Raw genomic sequence first — 15887 nt, 5'->3', positions numbered from 1 at the left:
TTTGCTATAGCACCACATAGAGACAACAAAATGAACTAGTCAGCACTTTTGACGTCCTCACAGAAACTAGATCTTAGCAAGGCTGGGGGATCCAAGGAGGGCAAAGTGTTTTCTAAATTAAGCAAACAGCTGCCTTAGAACAACCCCACGCGCACATAGCTACGCTCGTTACATTGAGAACACCATCAATGGCGATGCTCAAAAACATACACATGCACAGTATTTGCATGTACTGTATATTTTATTAATAACGTGCTATTTTTGCAGTTTCTGCCATAACATGAAAAAAACCTCAAGCGTCACATTAGCACGCACGTGATGCAAAACTACACGAGTCAACTTATGGCTCCGATGTCGTACTTTGCAAAGATTCTTCAGTGAGAAGCCAACCGTCTTAAAAGATGAAAGCAAGAACGAGCCGACAGGAAGTGATATGACACACACCGGAGAGAGGGCGACGACGATGAGACGCAGACCATCTTCACCCTGCTCAGTCCGACTTCTTGTCACCGCTGGCCTGCAAAAGGGAAAGGACCAAAACATGAGCAACGCCTCCTGCAGGCGGGAGGAAAATCTGCTTCCAGACAGGAAGTGTGTGTGTGTATGTGTGTTACCAGCAGCTTGCTGTGTTCGTCCAGCAGTCGGTCGTATTCCACTGTTAGGTTTTCAGCCTGCTTCTTCATCGCACGAACATCACCATCCGACTTTTGCAGAGCTACACACACACACACATAAAATAAGCTTCAAAAAGCTAGCTAGTTCTCATCAGCTTCCTTCAGAGCGTAGTCGCACCTTTTTTGGTGGCGTCTAGTTCCTCCTTTAATGTCTTCACTTCGTCCTTTAGAGCCTTGTTCTCTTCCTGCATTCCGCCTCCTTTTTTGCCCGCCTCTGGCACCTCAATACCAGCGTCACGTAGTTTCTATCAGATAAAGAAGACATTCATTCATTCATTTTCTATCGCTTTTTCCTATCCCAGCTGTCTTCGGGCGAGAGGTGGGGTACACCCTGGACTGGTGGCCAGCCAATCACAGGGCACATATAGACAAACAACCATTCACACTCACATTCATACCTATGGACAATTTGAGTCGCCAATTAACCTAGCATGTTTTTGGAATGTGGGAGGAAACCGGAGTACCCGGAGAAAACCCACGCATGCACGGGGAGAACATGCAAACTCCACACAGAGATGGCCGTGGGTGGAATTGAACCCTGGTCTCCTAGCTGTGAGGTCCGCGCGCTAACCACTCAACCGCTGTGACGTCCATAAAGAAGACATGTTCATTCTATTTCCTTTGGAACAGATTGTGTTTGACTTCAGGTTGTGGTCATGAAACGCGTCATTACACACACACACACACACACACACAGGTTGGCAGCTGTGTGATGGAGGAGCGTTTAGAATTCACACCTGTTACTCTTATACATCCGTGTCTGTGTTGAGCGAGTCAAACCCATGCTAAAGAGTCTGGGGTGCCCTGACGACGATGAGGTCAGTGAACACAGCACACAGCACAGACACAGTGATTGAGTGCAGCAGCTGGCCAGTGATGCAGTCAAACAGGTCTCCAACATAAATTATAAAAACTTTTTTTTTTTTTTCCTAAAGCTGTACATCCGTCTCACTTTCACATACTGACGCCATCGTGATTCTACCCTCAAACTCCCCCTTTCCCCGGTCTGACTTGGCATTAAGAGATCATGTCCATACCTGCATGGACATATTGATATCTTGGAGGCAAAGAGTACTATTACAAACAGTAATTCTGCAGTATGAAGTATTATTACTATGCCACGACAGGTTCCGCCCCATCCGTTTAAAAATAGAGCGTACACACGAATAAATAGTGATTCACTGCCCGGCAGCCATGTGTTAAGTTAGTCACAAAGCAGCAGGGTCAGAGTATGTGGCGCCCCTGCTGGCGGGAGTAGGAGTGACTTACGTCTTGCAGCACTTGGTTCTCCTCCATGAAACTTTTGGCGGCATTACTGGCGCCCTCCGCCTGCTTCTTGAACGCCTCGTTAGACGCCATCAGCAAGGCCTGCTGGGAGAGAAGCGTGGCCAGACGACGCAGCAACCTGCATGTACACACACACACACATTGGGTTTACATTAGGTTGACTTTAAGTCAATTCAGATCAGGTCTGGATTTGAGTTGACAGTGTGTTTAGATCACACTTACTTTGAATTTAAAGTGGGTTTGGATAATGTTTACAAAGCGTTTAAAGTGAATTGATCAGGTTTAGACCATTTAAAGTGAGTTGAAATTGGGTTTGGACTCATCGTTTAGACTTGGTTTAGACTGGCTTTGGACACAGTTTAACATCAGGTTGTGACTAAAGTTTTAAAAGCAGTTTTGATCGGGTTTACAAAAGAGTTTCAAGTCAAATCAAGTTTCAACTTTTGAAAGCGACTTCAGACCAGCTTTGGAATGAGTTTAAAGAGTTTAGCTCAGGTTTAGACTGAGTTTAAAGTGTGCCGCTGAGATGAGGCACATTTAGACCGAGTGAGCTGACATTTGGTGTGAGCGGCTGCAGCACACATGATGTGTGTGTGCAGCTGAACGTGGAGTGACTTTATATTTAGTAACACCCACACGGATCGCGTGGCGTTGACAGGTGGTGATGATGTAAGAGCGAGGTGGGCGGGGTTAATGTCATTCATGTAATGAAACATGACCCAAAGCGTTTTGCACATCAATGGTCGAGGTCCGAGGCATGTTCACGAATTCATATGATGCGTTCAAGGACATTCTGGGCAAAAAGACGACTAAAAAGGAGGCGTCTGAGTGGTCCAAATATGGCCGCCGGGTTACAGACAGTCCGGAAATATCCCATCAGCTGCCAACACTTTCTGCTAACTTGAGTCCCAAAATGGAAGTGCACGAGGAGCTGCTGTGTGAGCGCGTGTATATACTGCCCCCTGCTGACCATTGCACTTCCTACATCAACAAACAACTTGAAGTGTGATGCGTGCAATAACAAATGATAAATTTAGTTAAAATATCATGAAAAATAACAACTATTATTCCAGCACAATCAATTAATATTTTATTCATTATATTTATTTAAATTTTGACACAAAAAACCCTGCGTAGAAGAAGCACATGTGATGTATTGTCGCGTGTACTCACAGGCAGAGCAGCAGGGCGAATCCTGCGATGTACAAATTTCTCTGAGCTCGAAAGAGCTTCATGTGAATGTGCTCCACGGCTGTCGGGTTGTTGCTCAGGTCCACCTTCTCCGTCACACTGTACTTCCTCACCTCACGGACGGCGTCTGGCACGACACGGTCATGTGACATCATCATGACAGCACAACATTGACAACAGACGACTGCTTTGAGCACAGCGGAACCTCACAGTTAAACATCTGCAGCAAAAACACAAAAAAAAAAAAACACGGCCCTCACCGGAGAACGTTGGACAAGTTTAGAGGTTCTACTGTAGTGTATATTCATATACACACACTGATGCACACACTTACCAATGAGCAGGAAGACCAGGATGGCCATTGCCACCATAAAGGAAGTGTTTCCATATAAGGCAATGGTTTGGACCAGCCGAGACCTGAAGACACTGTTCCATCTGGGCCAACACACACACACACATCCATTACAAATAAGAGTGATTGCGTTAGAAAAATGCACAATGATGTTGGTAACTGTTATTCATCTGAATGTGTTCAGTACCTCTTAGCAGAAATGAAGGGAATACAGAGGAGGAGAACCAAGAAGACCTCCACGTACAAGAAGGTGGCCACTGCTGTCCACTGGAGACTCATACCTGAGTGACACACACGTACAAACACACACAGTTACAATACATATCATACATGTCAACATTTCCACTATAAAATATGTCAAATGTTCCACAAAATGAAGCAAAAATATAAAAAAAAAAAACAGGAAGGCACTAATATGCTAATTTCCCAGTGAAAACAAGGGTTTACAGATGATACAGTCATGTGATCAGTGTAGAATACTACATATTAATGTCTGTCTTCTGAATATATGGCTATTTCAGTTAATTTAGCCTCTTTTTTGCTTGGAAACACTTAAAAAATATATAACATTTGCTTAATTATGCATAAGTTTAACTAATAATTATCAGGGGTATTAACATATTTTTGAAAAAAACGTGCTTTAGTGGCGAGCACGTCACGTAAACTGTGAGTTATGGGGGCGTGGCAGCTGTGTCAAAGGCCCAATCAGGCCCCAATCTAATTGAGTCAGGCCAAACACAGTCTTGTGTTGACAGCCATGATAAAGTCATCAATCGTCATATTGGAAAAAATACGAAACTTTGACGTTTTGGCCTTTGAATCCAAACAGGATAGCTTCCATGTTACAGTGTATACTTAATCCATATATTTGTTACGTCATACACACAGCCAATTTTAATAGAATTACACCAATTTCGTACTATAATTAAAAAGGCATATTGTGTATCTACAGAGTAGGCGGTGGCTATTTCCTGGAGTTTTACGAACCCTAGGTAGTTAAAAAAAACACAAACGCAGTTTCCCACTTGACCTGAAATACGTCTCTTTATCCATTAAATAACCATACAATGACACATAAATGTGTAATTCGACTTGACGTGGCGTGTTGAAACAGATGTGACTATTCTCTAAACTGCTAACAGAAGCTACCTGACCAAAAACAACTTTTGGCGTCTGTTGAGATAATGAGGCTAGCAAGCAATTACCTAGCTAGCTCTGGAGAAGTGTTGCTAACAAATTAAATAGAAGAAAGTACTCACCTGAAGATTGTCGCACACACTAACCAGCAGTAATAATAAATAGTTGCAGTAATACTAACAAGTTATGTATGTCAAAGCCTCCCAGTTTAGCTCTTAGCTTTGCTGCGCTCGGCTGAGCCAAGACAAGACGACACTTCCGGTTCCTGGTACAAAACGCCAGCTCATCTGGATGACGAAATGTGATTGGTTCCATGTACATACAGCCATACAAGAGGAGCAGTGCTAATTGGCGACGGCTACTACGTGTTACGGCGTCTTTTGTCGCTCATGTATCGTAAATTATATAACAATAAATACACAATAATTAATATAAAATACATACATTTTAATTCAGGCCTACTGGGCTGCGTTTCAGTTCGCACACTTCACAATTTACACTTCAATCAGGTGGGATCTACCATTACGAAACCCCGAGATTTTTAGCCCCCCCCCCCCAAAAAAATGTCTCATAAAAACGGATTGTTTTTTTCTTTAATTTGCTTCCTTTAATTTTAAGGTACATACTACAGTTTTGGTCTTAATTCACCTGCTGAAAACGAAATCAAAATGCGTAATCTTTCATAAGTGTTTCGACCGCTCCCCTCCCTTCTCATGCAATGGACTGTTCCATTTGCCGCTAAGGTATGGAAAACTGGAACGAAGCAAGCAAATATGTTGGCGCTGAGTTAAACCTCTGACTTCAATATGGACACTATTGGTACTATGTATACAGTTTCTGAGGGCCGCAGAAACAGCCGGCTTTCTTGACATTTTAAATTGTGACCAGTCGAGTTAGTACCTCCCCTTTGGGTAACGTAGCTAAGGTAGTGATGGCTGGAAAACAGTATGTAGCCTGCAACACCAGGGAAAACCTGCAGGTGTCGTTGTTGTTCCGCAGACACACACGCGCACCCCCACACACTGCAGTCTTTCTGCACTCGTCTCATTAACATCATAGTCGGTAGGTGGCGCTCGAAGTCATCTTCTTTATGTCAGACCAGATTGTTTTGCCAAGTTTCTTTCCAGCCTGTAGAGGACGCTAGGGAGTGGGGTGTGTTTTGGGGGAAAGGATAGTCTTTTATCTTTTTTTTGGGACACATTTTGCTCACCGAAGCGGCAGCCATGTTGCTGCTCCACTTTTATTTTGCTTGGCTTCTTTCCAACACCCCCACCATCCGCCAGAGTGCTGTTATCAGCAACATGCAGCCCCCCATTCCTGGCAGTTCATTCACAGGCTAACGTGGCGTCCTGCTGGGAGGGGGGTATAGCGCCGTCACGGTTAAAACGATTAGGAAACATCACACGGACAGAGGACACGCTGACCCTGTGACCTTTCACTTGATGTGACGTAGCAGGCAGCCAAGCTAACCGTAGTAGCATCCAATTTTCCTCATTTATTAAACATGGAAGTGGTCATGTGACCGGCTGCCACCCAATCATAAATGATGCAGAAGATGGACGGGCTGGGCTGTTGCTGGGCGGATTAACCCCAACACTAGCTAATATTTCAGTGGATTTTTTTTTCTGCAGGATGTGAAGGTCTTTCAAAATAAAGCTCTCTTCTCTAACACAGCGTGTATCAATCACAGCGCCTTCACACAAATTTGTCATACTCGCTGCTTAAGGCTACAGGAGGCTAAAGATGATGTGATAGTGAGTGTGCTGTCACAACTAATGAGCCGAGAGACAAGTGAGGCATTGTTTACACTTCAGTGATGATGTCACAGTGTACAAACAAAAGGCAATGGCAATGTAGAAAAAAAAAAAAGACACAGGCTATTACATGGAGCAAGTCGTCATGGTTACACTTCAAAGTCAAACATGTTTTCATTTTCAATGTTTTTGATGACATCATGGACAAGTGTCAAATGTCCTGCAGTGGCGACTTTGCCTCACGTTTTTTTTTTCCCCCAATGAGGCGAAGCCGCAACACAATCTAATGTAGACGTCTGCTCGACTGATTGGCTGCTGCTATGATACAGTCACAACAAGTCTGCAGGAGGAGGGGGAGGGTAGAGGAGGGCTACTCCACCCCTCAATTCATGTCCAGTGGGCGGGGCCGAACAAATCCCATCGTCAGCTCCGCGCTTCCTCTACAGTCAAGTGTCTGACGTCAAGTGTCAAGGTCAAACACTGGCTGGTTGGCACCCATAATAAATAAAAATGTAAACAATAAATAAAACCAAATAAAACAATAAATACCCTTTAAATGTGTGTGTATGTGTGTTTTGATGAGTTGTGACTTCACTAATTACACCTGACCCCGCCCACTTCCCACAAGCATCTTCAGTCTGCTGCACGCACACGCACGCACACACACACACACACACAATCTAATGGGTGGTTTTGGTGTGGACAAGCCAAAATTTCCACGTAAAAGACATTCGTCCCCACAGTAAAGGTGGCACGTCAAGGGCTGCGCCACAACATACACACACACACACACACGCGCATACACACACACACACAGTGGTGTTGGTCCAGTAGTGGCTTTCCTTCCCTTCCTGTCCAAGAACCAACCATAAGCTTCCTTGACTCGTGTAAACGTTATTGTTTTGTTTTCTTTGAGTCCAATTGAGCTTTGATCTTTGATCTCTGCTTTGGTCCAAGTCCGGTCCTGCTCTGCTGGTCCCGGTCTTTCCATGGCACTGGTTGCTGGGCACAGTATTCGCATCATGGCGGATGATGTCCCGCCTGAAAGGGGTGGGTGAGGGGGCGGGTCGAGACGGCGCTGGAATGTTCCGAAAGGGGCGCCGCAGTCTAGATCGGTCAGGCAGTAAACACGTACAAGGTCTGCTGGCCAATCACTGAGCAGCATAGTTGACCATTGAGGGCTGCTGGGGGCTGTTGGGGGTGAATGGGCGTGTCAAATGGGCAGGGTTTATACTGTAGACACAATCAACAGGCGTGATTGTCCACTTCCTGGTTGGTGCTCATTTATGGCCAATGGTGAGGTTTTGACTGGTGCCGCCCCCCGCGAGGCCCCAGACGATTGGGTGCCAGCCCAGCGCTCAAGTGGCTCCGTGATGGATTGGCAAATAAATAACACGTTGATTGATTGATTGGTGCAGTTCAGAAAAAAAGGCCCCGCCCCCCCAGGCCCAGTGTCCAATGAGCAGGTCTCCTCAGCTTCCCGACATCAAGTTGATGGCTTGTTCCAATTTGTGACGCAGTTTGTGTTTGCGACAGTAGGCATCACGATCCAGGGCCGTCACAACCTGCACACGACAACGCTGAATGTCAGTTCAGGAAAACTGAGCACCGATGCTCAGTGCAGTTGCTCGAGAACGGCACTCACCTCTTCTTTGTACTTGTTGATGTAGAAGTAAAGCTCACTGAGCGCGCTCAGCGTGTTAAACTCGCTGCCGTGGAGACGGGACTGCTCCACCAGGTAAGCGTCCATGTCCTGATCGCTGATGCTTGGCATTTTAGCGATGTCTCTGTAATACCTGCGAGACACACGAAACACTCGGCTTAGCATGCTAGCTACCGTTGATACAGTAAACCTCGGATATATCGGATTCAATTGTTCCCACTGGTTTTGTCTGATATAAGCGAAATCAGTTATATGCGTATACCGGAAAATGTCCGTTTTACGCATATATCGGATTTATATCCGGTATATGCGTAAATCGAATTTTATCCGTTATAAAAAGGCACTTCCTTGACTATGTTTCCAATGTACCTGGACACGCAGGCAACGCTGCAAACGCTGCAAATGACGTCGTATAGCGGCCTGTCACGATTCGGCGAATTGGAGCGCCACGATGCGGCCATCCGATATATGCGAGGGAAATTTAATGGAAATGCATTGGAACGGGACTGGAGATTTTGTCCGAAATAGGCGAAATCCGTTATAAAAAAATCCGATATATGCAATGAATTTTTATTGGAAATGCATTACAGAAAAATCGGTTCTTTTTTATCTGTCCGTTGTGAGCGAATTTTGTTGTCTTTTTCCCTAAAATTATTCACAGAAGTACATTAATTCCACTTTGTCATAAGTTAGATGAACCATGAAAATGACAGACTTATGTTCCTTCTTTTATAGTGTTCTATTCTTTTATAGTACATGGTTCCATCAGTTTATAGCCCCATCTGTGGATCGTTAGATATATTAGCGTTAGATATATTAGCTACCTCTCCACCCAGCTTTTGTAGTTGGGGATGTCCTTTGCGTAGAGCAGCTTATTGGACGGCGAGTCTTTTCCAAGTCTGTGTTCGGATGTGGAACAGGAGTCCATGAAGGTCTGAGCGACAACCGAGAGGCACGCGTCTGTGATGCTACTTTTGTGGATGTCGAACACAAACTGCGGGTTCTTGATGACGTTGACCCAGAACCTGAGAGGAAGGCTAGAACATGTGGACAGGAGACAATGTTTATTATAGCTTTATACGGTCAAGGTGACGCAGACGGTGTAGTCCAGTCGTACCAGTTGCTCTTCCAGGTGTGCCGCACGTCCGGGTCGCTGATCTGGCGTTTGTCGGCCTGCTCGTCCAGGAAGTCGAACATGTATTTGATGGCCAAAGGTAGAGCGGAGCCGCGGTGGGCGGTGCTGAAGACGGTCTCAAAAAGGTCATCCACAAATTTCTGCAGTGTCCCCTGGTGGTGAAGGAGAATAGGGCAGCGTGTCAGTCACAGTCACTCCAATGTTTTGTGTATCTTTTGTGTGTGTGTGAGACCTTGGTGGCCAACAGACGCGTCAGGTAGATCTCGGACACCATCTTGCTACCTCGGTCTCCTTCTCGCTGGTCACTGTGCTCGTGGTTCTTGACCAGGTGCCACAGTTTTGTTCCTAAAACACACAAAAGGTTAAGTGTATGACTGACACACACATCAGCACACTATAAGCGTCGCAAGATGGCGGCTACCTGTCTCCTGGTCTGGAGTGATCATGGGCGCTCTGGACCTCAGACTGTCAGGACTACTGGACGTGCGCAGTAGCGACTCTGCACACACAAAAGCACAATTACTTACATAATAGTGTGTGTGTGTGTGTGTGTACGTACCGTATCTGCTGAGCGATCTCGTGAAAGTGAAGCTGTTAGCGATGTTATACGCCGAAACCTGCTTCTGGACCAACGCCACCAGGGAGCCGTCTGTCACCTTGCAATACACATCGACAAGTTCATCTCCCGTGGAGGCGGACGTCGACGGTCACGTGACAAGGGCGTACCTGATAGTGAGCCAGAGTGTTGAGCCTCTTCCAGTCGCTCTCGATCTTGGTGGTCACGTCTTCGTCCTGCAGGATGATCCTCGTCAGGCGACCTTGACGCCACTCTAAATGCACATACACACAAACACGTTAGTTAGTTAATGTTAATAATAGGGATCGACCGATATGTTTTTTTTTCCGGCTGATGGACGATATTTGTGGCCTTTTCTGCTTTTGCTCCCTCAATTTATATGACAAAATTACAATGATAAATATTACAGGTCTCAAGTTTAAACAAATATTTATTGAACTGTAAACACTGAAAACAGTAGGATTCAGCTTTCTTAAACACACATTTAAACAGTACAGTAAACCTCGGATATATCGGAAATTCGCTCACAACGGACAGATAAAAAAGAACCGATTTTTCTGTAATGCATTTCCAATAAAAATTCATTGCATATATCGGATTTTTTATAACGGATTTCGCCTATTTCGGACAAAATCTCCAGTCCCGTTCCAATGCATTTCCATTAAATTTCCCTCGCATATATCGGATGGCCGCATCGTGGCGCCCCGATTTGCCGAATCGTGACAGGCCGCTATACGACGTCATTTGCAGCGTTGCCTGCGCGTCCAGGTACATTGGAAACAGTCAAGGAAGTGCCTTTTTATAACGGATAAAATGTGATTTACGCATATACCGGATATAAATCAGATATATGCGTAAAACGGACATTTTCCGGTATACGCATATAACGGATTTCGCTTATATCGGACAAAACCAGTGGGAACAATTGAATCCGATATATCCGAGGTTTACTGTATTATCAATTTTAAAAGGAGTAAAAATGCCCCCCCTCGTCTGTCTTAGATGAACTTGTGAAGGTCACGTGAGAGGAGGAATTTACCAAGGTCCATGTCATCCGCCTGAAGTCTCTGTGAGAAGGGAATTCCTTTGTAGACGGCGTCCAGAAGCTTGTCTTTGACCTGCGTCACCGTGTCACAGTTCAGCACCTTGACTGGCACCTCCGTGCCAGCCTCGCCCTCCGGAGGGATGCACATCAAGGTCTAAGGAAGATGGCGTCGTGAGTGGACAGACACTTGGATATATATATGTGTGTGTGTGTGTGTGTGTGTGCATTACCAGCTGCTTGTAGTCAATCTGCTGCCTGATGAGTTTGTCCTCGCTCAAAGAGTAACGAGCTTCGCCTGTGATGGCGTCAATGGGACCCTTCTCCATCTGCTGCTTGATGGCGCAGTACAACATGAACAGAGGCTCCCCTGCACATTCCTGATTTGGGGGTGGGGGTGGGGGGGGCACAGTAGAAGGAGTCAAACATGGCATCCTTCTTTTCTACCTTCATGAGTGCAAAGGTCACCTTGAGGAATCGATACAAGAGGAAGGTGAACCAGTTGGTCAGCATCTTTTCAGCCACAGACTCCGTCCTGTGGAGGACAAGGTCATAGGTCATTTCACAAAAGACAGCTCAGGGTGAAATGTCGTTCACGGACCTCCTCAGCAGCAGTTTGGGATGATTCCGGTTCTCCAAGTTCTTCTCAATGAGGTCAGCCAGCAGTTGCTTGAGCACCACCGTGGCGTACTCCATGCGACCCTGACAGAAAGCCATGGAATGTTAGCGTATACCGCGACCTTTTGCCGCCGTTAGCAGACAGACCGGATTGGTACCTGCAGCGCGGCCATTAGCAGTGAGGCCACGTTGCCACGGTCGCGCATGGAGAAGGACCGCTGAGCCTCCAGCGTGTGGATGAAGGTCAACAGGAACATTTTGTTGTTGAGGAGCTGACTGAAAAGTCGCAGGGCTTTCTCCACGTTGGCTGGAGACTGAACACACACACACACACACTTAAATCAATACAAGGTCTTCAGTCCCAAAACCAGCTTGATCTGATCCAAATGCAAATATATGTGAAAAATGTACTGACACCTATTGTTGCCATAGCAACCCATACTGACTGGTGTGGATGCTACAGATGTGAAACATGTATTTGATCCCCTAACTAACCAGCTAGCATTCTGATCTTCACAGTCCAGTTATGTCCCTTAGTCCCACCCCTTTAGGAAAGTACTCCTAATCTCAACGTTCCACCACCACGGACAAGAAGACCATAATGGTCTGGGTGACAAGACCAACAGCAAGACCACTATTGTTATAATGCAGAAACTTCAAAATCAAATTCCTATTTTCCATAAGTGACATACATCCAGCTCCTTGAGTACGGGGTGTTCTTCTATTCCAGGGAACATGACTCTCATGGTATAAGTGCGATATTCCAAGAAGGGAATCTTGACTCCATCCATGTCATTGGTCAGCTCCTGAATGTCAGTCTGCAGCTCGGCAAACGCTACACAACAAACACATACACAAACAGATGAATACCGATACACACACACACACACAGCGATGATTGCGTGTTGGTGCGCGTACCCTCCTTGCACTCTAGCGCCACCCTGCTTTCGAGGTTGTCCATCTGCAGCTGGAGACGTTTTAGCGTGCGGTCAGCGTCGCGGGTCTTTCTCTTGTACGCAATGAGGACAGCGATGATGGCCACCAGCAGCACGCCGCCGCCAGCTCCGATGCCGATGATCGCGGGCAATGTGAGAGCGCTGTCTGAATAAATGTGCAGCATTCCCGGGGAGAATTCCAGACCTCCCACCAGGATCTACGAGACCACAGCTAGGCGTCAGAGCCGAGCGTAGACAACGTTGAATGACAAGTGAAGGGGCGGGGCTAACTCACCACCACACGTTGCTCCCCGGTCAGCTCCGGCGAATCACAGAGGAGCTGATGTTCCGAAACAGTCAACAAGCATGGAGACTCCCCAATGAGGACTGTGTAGTTGAGGCGGCTGTTGCCAGGAGCAGGTGGGACCAGGTTCTTTCCCTGCACGAGCACAAAGTTCAAAGATGTCCTGGCCTTCCCAGTCTTACCTTCCTCTGCCGTTTCTCACCTTGAGGATGATGGGAGAACCTGGCTTGACCTCCAGAATCCCAGAGGTCCCCAGAGAGTCAAAGATGGGGTTGGGGTAGTGTGTGAAGGGGGTAGAGTTAAGCACCAGCAGAGAGGACACCTGCAGGCCAAAATGTAAATTTGATTCAGTAAAGAGAAAAATATAATCGAAACGTACTCAAACATCACCTGATCCAAGATGAAGCCAAACTCATCAGCACGCAGCGCTCCCTCTGGTGGCTTTGTTTTGCCGAATACCAGCCCGGGAGCCAAACATGTCATGGCGCTGTCGTTGACCACGGTGCAGAACTGCTCGACAGAAAGAGGACCGACTTAGGATGGGAAATTAGCCACATTATAAAAGTAGCTTGCTGCTGGCCCAGCATCAACAAGCTAAGGTGGCTAATCTATTAGCACACAGGACCTGAGGAAACTTCAAAATCTTACATTATTGGTCTCCACGCCGCCATATTTTGCTCTTATTTTGGGCTCCTGGATGGTGAGCAGATTGGTTCCTGTAACTGTTATCACTGTGCTGCCGCTGTACACACGCACACACACACACACACACACAAAACACAGTTGGCAGGAGTGCTCTGATTGGTGGACAGTGAACGTGGGTGTGGCCTACTTGAGAATAGTCCAGTTGGGTTCAATGGCAGTGATGGTGGGGTCCTCCGTGTAAAGGTATTTAGTCTCCGAGCTGGTCACTTCTGCCTTGTCAATCATCAAGCGGATAGGGGCTGGTCCTACTCCAGATGGGGAGGCGGGAGTAATGCAGACTACCTCTCGATTGGTGCGTCTGGACAAGGAAGAAGAGCGATTTTTGACTTTGACTGCGATTAATTAATCTCATGTCTGTGAACTCACTTGACAAAGAGACACTCGTCCTTGTCGATGAAGACGGACACACTGCTGCCGGCGTCCAAGTTCCGACCCTTTACTGTCAGTCTGGTTCCCCCAGAAACTGGACCCCTCTCTGGACCAACACTACTGAAACTTGGACTCTGTGTAAACACATCAAGGTTGTCCTCTGGTACTTTGGACAACAAGTAAAAAAAAAAAAAAACACAAAATCCAAACCTTACCACAAAGGCATACGTCTGAGTGGACATGGTGCGGTACTCTGCACTGCACACGCCAATACACAGCTCCACAGAACCGCCTGGAGAATGAGGCAGCAACGCCTCCGCCATGTCACACACCACCCTGCATGCACATACAATCAGATAGCAGACAACATTATGAGCTCGCTAAGGTCTGATCTGCATTCATGAAGCATGTCCTACTGAGACCTCCAGCTAGATCTTGGAGATACTGGAAGGACTTAAGCCAGTAGAAGAAGACACACTAACCTCTCGGCGCTGACATACAGCGATGGGACGGGGTTACAGCGCACACCGGCCACCTGAACATGCGTAATCTCCTTCACCTGCAGGCCCAGGTTCTCCCCCTCAATGGTCACGAGGGTGCCTCCCTCACGAGGGCCCGTCAGTGGCGAGATCTGCGGGATTCCATATTAAAAAAGGTGAGCGCAGAGCAGGGGGCGTCTGCTTATGAGGCGTGCACGGTAATGCGCTCCTACCTTGGTGATGCGAGGGTGGCTGCAACGCACGTTGTGGCGTCCGTGGTGCATCCAGCTGTGTTCGGGCGCCGCGCAGTGCTGGCGCAGCACGCACTTCCTATTTTCGCCACACCAGCCGCATTCGAAGGAGGGCGGGGCTTTCAGGCACTGACCGCAACTGGAGCGCTGTGCCTCGCACTTGTACAATAACGCTAAAAACACACACAAGACAACGGGCGGTGACGCAACAGTCCGTATATAGCTCAAAGTGCCTTACCTTTCATGGACACCGGCTTGTCAATCAAGAAGTCTCCATCCCAGACAATGTTGAAGTCCACTGGAAGGTCAGCGGCCTCTGTACCCTCGTACCAGTACTGGAACGAGAGAATACTCGTAAAGCAAACAGGACAATGGTGTCATAGACATACATACAAGTACTCAACGACTCAAAAATACAATATATTTCATAATAGCTCTTTGCATGTGTGTCTAACACATTTATTTCCCATTAAAGTCTTCCAGCTGAGCCCCCCCCAATGGCTTCAACACACACACACAATCTGTACTGTAAACCTCCCTGGTCAGTGATGGCGTGAGATCATGTGACACTGCATGTTCATATTGGCTCTGATGTCACACATGAAAACCGAGCATGTGTTGTCTCTATGGTAACCTTGCTCTGTTGCCATGGTAACACAAGTGGACATGTATTTATATACAGAAAGGCCACACTGCAAAAAAGGGCTGGCCAAATAAAATAATAAACCCATAAAAATAAATAAAAATAAAAATAAAAATAAAAATAAAAATAAAAATAAAAATAAAAATAAAAATAAAAATAAAAATAAAAATAAAAATAAAAATAAAAATAAAAATAAAAATAAAAATAAAAATAAAAATAAAAATAAAAATAAAAATAAAAATATGCTGAACAGGGTAGTCTCACCGAGGTGTTCTGACACTGAATGCAGGACGAGTTGAAGCGGACCGCTGGCACGCGTTGGACTTTTCCTTGAATGTGAAATACACACTCGTAGTTCTTCTGTCCCGACTGAGGTTGAGGAAGGTTACGGGCTCGCAACGTGATTGGACGAACCAGACCGGCCGGAACCAAGATGTCTGACGTGGGTACGATCTGAGGACAGCCCTGCGAATAGGAAAATCACATAATCAACAACATGGCCGACTCATGACACGTTGCACTTGGCTGCACAACAATATTAGGACAGGAGACGTGACAGAGACAGTGTGGACAGTTAAACGGACTATGAGGCCATTTAGAGACCCGGTGGGGAAATTTAGTCACATGGGAAGGACATTTGGACACACAATGAGGACATTTAGCGACATCGTAAAGACACCGATTTCCACAATAAGGACATTCATCCATCCATTTTCTATGCCACTTATCCTCATTAGGGTCACCCTGGACTGGCCGCCAGCCAATCACAGG

At 46.4% G+C, this 15887-nt stretch overlaps 2 protein-coding genes across 2 annotated transcripts in view; both read right to left on the bottom strand.

Annotated features, from left to right (window-relative positions):
* Nucleotides 1–222: 222 nt before the first annotated feature.
* Nucleotides 223–4930, bottom strand: bcap31 (B cell receptor associated protein 31). The gene is made up of 8 exons (XM_058083596.1): nucleotides 4764–4930; nucleotides 3692–3785; nucleotides 3487–3587; nucleotides 3135–3279; nucleotides 1944–2079; nucleotides 793–919; nucleotides 615–715; nucleotides 223–517 (listed from the first exon to the last, which is right to left on the bottom strand). The coding sequence occupies exons 2-8, from the start codon at nucleotides 3781–3783 to the stop codon at nucleotides 491–493; spliced, it is 729 nt and encodes a 242-aa protein (XP_057939579.1). The 5' UTR covers nucleotides 3784–3785; nucleotides 4764–4930; the 3' UTR covers nucleotides 223–490.
* Nucleotides 4931–5258: 328 nt separating this feature from the next.
* Nucleotides 5259–15887, bottom strand: part of plxna3 (plexin A3) — a 29007-nt gene continuing 18378 nt past the window's right edge. Inside the window, exons 13-38 of the mRNA XM_058084203.1 lie at nucleotides 15381–15581; nucleotides 14712–14808; nucleotides 14456–14646; nucleotides 14226–14374; nucleotides 13959–14079; nucleotides 13741–13877; nucleotides 13502–13672; nucleotides 13318–13411; nucleotides 13060–13179; nucleotides 12872–12991; nucleotides 12661–12804; nucleotides 12349–12583; nucleotides 12123–12265; nucleotides 11589–11744; nucleotides 11414–11514; nucleotides 11281–11347; nucleotides 11046–11192; nucleotides 10810–10969; nucleotides 9920–10023; nucleotides 9753–9849; nucleotides 9615–9692; nucleotides 9426–9538; nucleotides 9176–9345; nucleotides 8883–9095; nucleotides 8041–8191; nucleotides 5259–7960 (exon numbers count right to left, since the gene is read on the bottom strand). Of these exons, the coding sequence (XP_057940186.1) occupies nucleotides 7868–7960; nucleotides 8041–8191; nucleotides 8883–9095; nucleotides 9176–9345; nucleotides 9426–9538; nucleotides 9615–9692; nucleotides 9753–9849; nucleotides 9920–10023; nucleotides 10810–10969; nucleotides 11046–11192; nucleotides 11281–11347; nucleotides 11414–11514; nucleotides 11589–11744; nucleotides 12123–12265; nucleotides 12349–12583; nucleotides 12661–12804; nucleotides 12872–12991; nucleotides 13060–13179; nucleotides 13318–13411; nucleotides 13502–13672; nucleotides 13741–13877; nucleotides 13959–14079; nucleotides 14226–14374; nucleotides 14456–14646; nucleotides 14712–14808; nucleotides 15381–15581 (3573 nt within the window). The 3' untranslated portion in view covers nucleotides 5259–7867. The remainder of the gene's footprint in view (nucleotides 7961–8040; nucleotides 8192–8882; nucleotides 9096–9175; nucleotides 9346–9425; nucleotides 9539–9614; nucleotides 9693–9752; nucleotides 9850–9919; nucleotides 10024–10809; nucleotides 10970–11045; nucleotides 11193–11280; nucleotides 11348–11413; nucleotides 11515–11588; nucleotides 11745–12122; nucleotides 12266–12348; nucleotides 12584–12660; nucleotides 12805–12871; nucleotides 12992–13059; nucleotides 13180–13317; nucleotides 13412–13501; nucleotides 13673–13740; nucleotides 13878–13958; nucleotides 14080–14225; nucleotides 14375–14455; nucleotides 14647–14711; nucleotides 14809–15380; nucleotides 15582–15887) is intronic.

The sequence above is a fragment of the Doryrhamphus excisus genome, chromosome 10 (genome assembly GCF_030265055.1).
Source record: "Doryrhamphus excisus isolate RoL2022-K1 chromosome 10, RoL_Dexc_1.0, whole genome shotgun sequence".
Lineage (NCBI taxonomy): Eukaryota > Metazoa > Chordata > Actinopteri > Syngnathiformes > Syngnathidae > Doryrhamphus > Doryrhamphus excisus.
Note: the sequence above shows the minus strand (reverse complement) of the source record. Positions and strands in the feature narration are given on the sequence as shown.

Bases quoted from the DNA above. Each gene is read 5' to 3' on its own strand.
- bcap31 (XM_058083596.1), bottom strand. From the start codon at position 3,783: ATGAGTCTCCAGTGGACAGCAGTGGCCACCTTCTTGTACGTGGAGGTC. The intron at 3,280-3,486 runs GTAAGTGTGTGC...GTGTCGTGCCAG, and splicing joins CCTGGTCTTCCTGCTCATTG to ACGCCGTCCGTGAGGTGAGG. The intron at 716-792 runs GTGCGACTACGC...GTGTGTGTGTAG, and splicing joins ACTAGACGCCACCAAAAAAG to CTCTGCAAAAGTCGGATGGT.